General features: G+C 31.2%; 1 protein-coding gene across 1 annotated transcript; it reads left to right on the top strand.

The window, feature by feature from the left end:
- The first annotated feature begins 640 nt into the window (after positions 1 to 640).
- On the top strand, positions 641 to 3,978 carry LOC128185014 (perlucin-like protein). The gene is made up of 4 exons (XM_052854684.1): positions 641 to 969; positions 1,632 to 1,711; positions 2,031 to 2,115; positions 2,933 to 3,978. Exons 1-4 carry the CDS (start codon positions 651 to 653, stop codon positions 3,181 to 3,183), a joined length of 735 nt encoding a protein of 244 aa, XP_052710644.1. The 5' UTR covers positions 641 to 650; the 3' UTR covers positions 3,184 to 3,978.
- Positions 3,979 to 6,457: the final 2,479 nt, after the last annotated feature.

The raw sequence follows: 6,457 nt of genomic DNA, 5'->3' as shown, positions 1-6,457 counted from the left end.
CTTAATTCGTTTTAGAAATTGTCCATGCGTAGAGCATGCCCTTGCGTATCGAATCAACCGAGTTACAAAATCTCCATATGCAAGTGATGAAGGTATATTGCTACATAGGTACGTTGACGATAGATAATTTGAAGTCATCAATTTTATCGTAAGATTTTTTGTTAGGTTTCCATACATGTATTTTTCTAGTAAAATTTCTAGATTCGAACTGCGGAATCTTTTATTTCAAGTTAACTGGGATATTTGGAGTCGATGCAAGAATGGAAATAAAAATTGTTAATTGATAACACATCGTCGATATACTTAAATGTCGAGTAAAAGGCCACAACATGTGATTTCTTTTTTTTAATGTACTAGTCTTTGTAAAAAATCCTACTTCGTATGAAATTGAAATATATTTGCTAACAATGGAGCGCAGTTGTTATTTATGGTAATTCCATTTTCTTGGTAAAAGTGCTTTTAAACCATTAATTATTCATTTTGAGACTTGTCTTTCAAATTGCCAATGCGAAAACTGTTCAACTTCCGTTGATGCGCGAGTCTCAAGCCTATCATTATAGATTTTTATATTGATCACATTACAATAACCCAGTGTGCCATGCGTTAAATCCTTGTTTTGATCTCAAAAGGTACGTGCGTAGCTTCCGAAGATGAATAGTATGGTTTTAGTATACATGCTTTGGGCAATTTTTGGCTTGTTTCTGAAGAATCACGCTTATAAAAGAGAAATGTTCTACCGTAGGAACGAACATCACCAAAACATGCTGCCTGAAAACGCAGACGTAAATCTGATTGGATTTTCGAACGCGAGCCTTGCTGAATGTTCCAAGCACTGTCTTCTCGGTGGTGCAAATTGTCTAGGAGTTTTCCATAACAAAGAAACTCAATCCTGTAAACTTTTGTATGATAACTTGGTAGAAGGATTAGTCTTTCAGACGCGGACTGACTGGAATTTTTTTTCAGTTAATCGTAAGTACCTTTTTTTGCCAATATTGGTCACAATTTCCTATATATTCAAAATATGTTCGAAAAGCTGCACAGAATTTAATTTTTTAAAGGCATTTTGAAATTTGTTTTCCTCTCAATAATATTCCGAATTGACATTTTATTAGCTCTGACTGGAGACTCATTAAAATTGATTTACAAAAAATGGTTGTTATATTTTATTGAAAATTGTTAATTTTAAACAACGGAAGTTTTAAAGAAATATGAATAACAGTTTTAAAACTGTCGGTTACAGAGGTATAAAATCATGTCCCTTTAATATCACTCGAGAAGTATGACAAAGCGCATGCAAAGCAGCAGGATAAGAAGCATAGTAAATATTTGACAGATACACCATGTCTTTTAATGTTATGACTTTTAATCATCAAATGTTAATATGTCCATCATTTCGGACCTCAATCTGTCTTATTCCGAATTGTCTATCAAAACTGGTGGAGGCTACTTAACTATAATTTCAAACGCGTGTGAAAATACTTCTTTGAAAAAAGTTTCTATCTATGCTTCTAAAAACTGCGGGCTTTGAGATATCATAATTTATTTACAAAAATCTGACTTTGATAATACATCTATGGTTTCTGAAGAACTGGTCTGCTCTTTTATTTATAAACACAGTTTTTGCCTTTCAGCTTGTCAAATTGGATGGACTTACTATAAGGAGAATTGCTATTACTTGAATCAAACTGGGACAACTTGGGAAAGTGCAAGGGTAGGAAATGTTTTATTAATTACATCACCAATAATATGCGATGTAAATGTATAATCGTTGATGTGTAGGGCACATATCAAAGCACTGTTGTGTAATTTGATATGTATTTTTGTTCATAATTTTTTTTCTACAAATTTTGTCACAGAAACCGTTCATTCTGTATATGTGGATCATGTTATGCACATCACTTTAGAACATTTCTAAATTTTCCCGTCACTTATATAATATACACTTTAACATATACTGAACAAATATTATCATTATATCTTATAAGTATTTAAGTTTTATAAGTTTTTCATTTTTTTTCTCTTATATACAGTCTCAATGCCTTACCTCTTCGTCCCATCTTGCTGAAATTGAATCTATTGAAGAGAATTCCTGGATTCTCGGAACTCTTGCACCAGGTAGGAAAATCTGATAATCAATAAGATAAAAAACTTTATACTATTCATATGACGTTTTTATAATAATCTCTATATTTAATTTATCCTTTTTAGTGCGATTGTTAGGTTTAAATCTAGACGTATAAAGATCTCAACAAAAATGTTAATTTTTGATTGATTTCTGGCCACTTGACGTGAATACAATTATTATACTGAGATTTACAGGGTTTGAAGTTTTTTAACATAATATTATCGATTACGGTCAAGATCTAGAGGATGAAAAGTGCCTACAGCTTTATAAAATTCAATACAGGAATTCCTTCCGTGTTCCTTCATAACAAAATTGTTTTTGATAGGGTGTATCGGGGCTCAATTTCTCAGTAAACACAATGTAAACTGTGATTTGCAATGAAATATAAAGGAAATAAGTAAAAAATCTTTATTTTTACTAATAAGATGTATCTAGAAAGCCTACAGTCGCTAAAAAATCCTGTTTAGCTTTTTCTTCATCTTCAAAATAATGTCAAACTGAAAATAGGTATCAGGATTACTTTTTAATTGATTTAGAATGTCAAACATTTGTTTCAGTCTCTACATAATTCCTTTCAAGCCGTAAAATACGGTAAAAAATTATCAATTGAAATCGATTATGGCGTCGTAATAGTTTTCGCATAAAAAAAACCTTGGAATCATTTAGCTGATCTTGACCTTTATGATTTAAGAAGTTTACAATGTATACAATGAATTTTAAAAATAATACTTGCATAGCATGGCATGTATACCAGTTACATGTAACATGGTCATGAAACTTCAACAATGATTATTCTTTTTCTTAAAGCTCAGTGTTTTGATAGTTGGGTCGAGTGTGTGTTTTGGATTGGTGGCAATGATCTGGATAACGAAGGGTCCTTTGTGTGGAGTAGCGACAATACAGCCCTGGATTTCGACAACTGGTCTCCAGTGGAGCCCAATAGTTACACTGACTACGATGATTGTATTGTGGTCATATACCCAGGGGGAGCATGGGCCGATTTTGGCTGTACTGCCAAAGTTCCATTTCTCTGCAAAAAAGCTCAATCCAGTTTATAACTACAGTTATACGCGTACACAATAGAACATTTGTTTGTGTTTCATTTTTAACATTGAATTTGAAGTAAACTACATGTAAGTAAACAACATCTAATTTTATTTTTTACAGATCATAAATTCTTGATCAATACCATATTTTAGAAGTGATCAGAACGAACTGGGTTTTTAATTCCAGTTACTTGTCTGCATGATGGTACATTACATAGTGACTATAAATGTACATATATTGGCATAAAAACAACCTCTTAAGTACTGCGCTTTATTAACACTGTACTAATTATCGTAGTATTATAAAATGTCACATTATACACGAATTTTGCATACATCAGAAAACATATTGCCTACCAATAAAAGTGAGTTCATCGTTGTTTTTCAATAAAGATGACAAATCGAATAATTTTTTTTATTATTGCTAATATACCTTAATAATGATTGTTTGAAGATTATTAAAGGTAAGCTCGTTGTTTCTTTCTTTCTATTTTCTCAAAAAATCCATCTGAAGGAGTCAAATGCATACAACTTTAGAAATCAAATTCTGATATTCACTTTTCTTGTCAATATACTCGTCTAGTACAATGTAGTTTCGTACATGTAGTAAAATGTGATCCTCTACCTTTGCATTTCAACATAACCCAGTGACATCCTACCTCTCTGCAAAGTTTAGCTTTTTATCATGATTCGATAAGGTTGTATATTAAAAAGTTAAAAATTCTCAATTATTTTGCTACTTTTCTGCGACATTTAGAAAAACAGGTGAATTTTCAGTTTCTTGTAATGAAAAGATATTTGAAGTACATCTATTTGATTGTTTGTAGATGTTTTTATTGCCATTTTTGATTCATTAAGTTTGTGAATTTATGTCTTAAAAATTTGATACTAAATGCACAAAAAAAAATGAGAACGACAGTTTGAAAAATTTATAACATTTAATCTAAAATGCTTTAAATACATGTATGGTCATTTCAATTTTATTTGTTGATGTTTTCTGTCCTTTGAAATCAATCTTTATCCAGTATCAGACTTGACAGACTTCGGAACACGGGATGAGTTGTCGTTCTTAGCTTAGATGTCGCTTTGCAGCTAACTTCCGTAGCTTCTACTTGGAACGTTTCAAATTATCGTGGTCGCGAGTGACAAATGTTTATTAATTGGATAGATTACGGTTCAGCGTGCTAATTTATATAAGTTTTCAGATAGAAGGATATGTGTGGAAGTGAGAAAAATAGATGACACCAAAGGTATAGCAATTTTTGATATAGTAATCGTTTAAATTTCCCAGGTGGTACCTCAATGTAAACAAACGGGAGTTGCTTACCTTCTCTCTTTATATATATAGGGGAAACGAGTGTGATTATAAAATGCTACCAAGTCGTGATATTTCTTTTATTTTTCGGCTGGAGACATATATAAGGGGTTGTTAATGATAATTAATAAAAGAAATAAAAAAAAAATTTGAAAAAAAAAAAATTAAAAAAGGGGGGGGGGTAGTGCACGGTCCAGTCCACAAGCACCTGTGACTCTGACATGATTTCTTGTGCTAGTACCTTTCACGGTATTTTTATTTTCACGGGTAATAGAATTCCAAAAAAAAAAAAGTAATGAAAATGTAATTATACATTAACAATAAGTCTTTTTAAAAACCATGTTGTTAGTGTCTTAGTCCTGTTAAATGCTGTATGAGAAATATATTTAAAGTATTTTGTCGAAAATAATATGCACTGGTGTATTATGCGCATCTTACATTTTTGGGCCTGAGAATCCGAGAGAAAAACGTAATCTGTGCGACTTTATAATTAATTAATACTAAAAATGAACTATTTTATTAAAATGTCGATCCCAGACAACATGGGTGTACAAGAAACTTTACTAACGAGATAATAATTGACAATTAGCGCACTTGTTCACAACAATGGCTTTGAACGGGCCAGAGGGTTGGTAAAAGATAAATGTGAAACGAACCTTTGGTTATAATTAATTGTTGAATAAACATAAATTGTCTTCAATTATATACAAAATTCATGCTTTTTTTAAATTTTTAATTGATTTTAAAGATACCATGATTACGATAAGCAAGTGGTAACTTAGGACCCATTCATGATATATTTATTGATAGCATCTGTAATGGCGACATACGAGGACATAGTTGTATATTCACGGTGGCTTGATGTTCACGGAAAACTGTCTGATCGCGAACGTAGTGAAATTAAAAACGGTTAATGTTTTCCACGTTAACAGTATGTAGAGGTAATGTTAAAAAGCATTTTGTTAGTCAGCTCTATCGTTTATACATTCCTAAGGCAATGAACCACTTCACAAATATACCAGCGACACCAATAACGCGTCCTGTCCATTTCAGTTTCTTGAACTTTGACCATTGCTGACAGGGTTGGGGTCAATTACTTCGAAATGTAATTACTTTCAAATACATCATCAATTTTGTCAATTATTTGCAATTACAATTACATTGATTTTTTCAAATGTAATTAATTACTTTCAATTACTTTGACAAATGTAATTAAATACATTTCAATTACTTTTAATATCTTAAGAATATATACATGTAGAAACAGCACTGAGAAACACAAAACTTTTTTTTTGGTAATGTTTTTAAAGGTTTGCTTTCATTTTTATCATTATTTATAGATTTTGCTTTAAAGCAATATATAAACATTATAATGGGTACTATACATGTATTCAGTGTCATTGGGTTCATGTTTGGTTCTGAACAAGATTTTTCCATACTAAACTTTTAGTCAATACTACATTTGTTCTTGGGTATGAGAGGGCTTCAGGCCAAAACAAAATAGACCTTTTCTATAGTGTCATGTTGAATAAACACATCAAACATAATAAGGCACTTAATTAGTGTATAAACAAAAGCCTTGATAAGAACCTCGTAAGTTGTAAGAACTTGTGTTCGAATCATTTGTATATGTTTATGCAATAAAATATATTCAAACTAAACACACTCCCTTTTAAAACAGGTATGCAACCATACACCATTTCCATGGTATAAAAAGACTTTCACATATTTACACCATCATAATCTGTCTCCATTTAAATATAGAAGACTTCAAAGTTGATAAAAATACTTTCAGTATAGGAACATTACAAATGTCTCATGGGTGTATTTGGAAAAGGGAGCCGTTTGATTTAGCCTTCAATTGATTGCATCGATTGTAAACAAACTTTTATAGAATGATTAGTTGGAAAAATGTTTATAGTTTAATTTATGATTTGCCGTAACTTTTTTCAAATTTTTATTTCCTTACTT

Source organism: Crassostrea angulata, chromosome 5 (genome assembly GCF_025612915.1).
Source record: "Crassostrea angulata isolate pt1a10 chromosome 5, ASM2561291v2, whole genome shotgun sequence".
NCBI classification, from domain to species: domain Eukaryota; kingdom Metazoa; phylum Mollusca; class Bivalvia; order Ostreida; family Ostreidae; genus Magallana; species Magallana angulata.
This window is presented reverse-complemented; position numbering and strand designations above follow the sequence as displayed.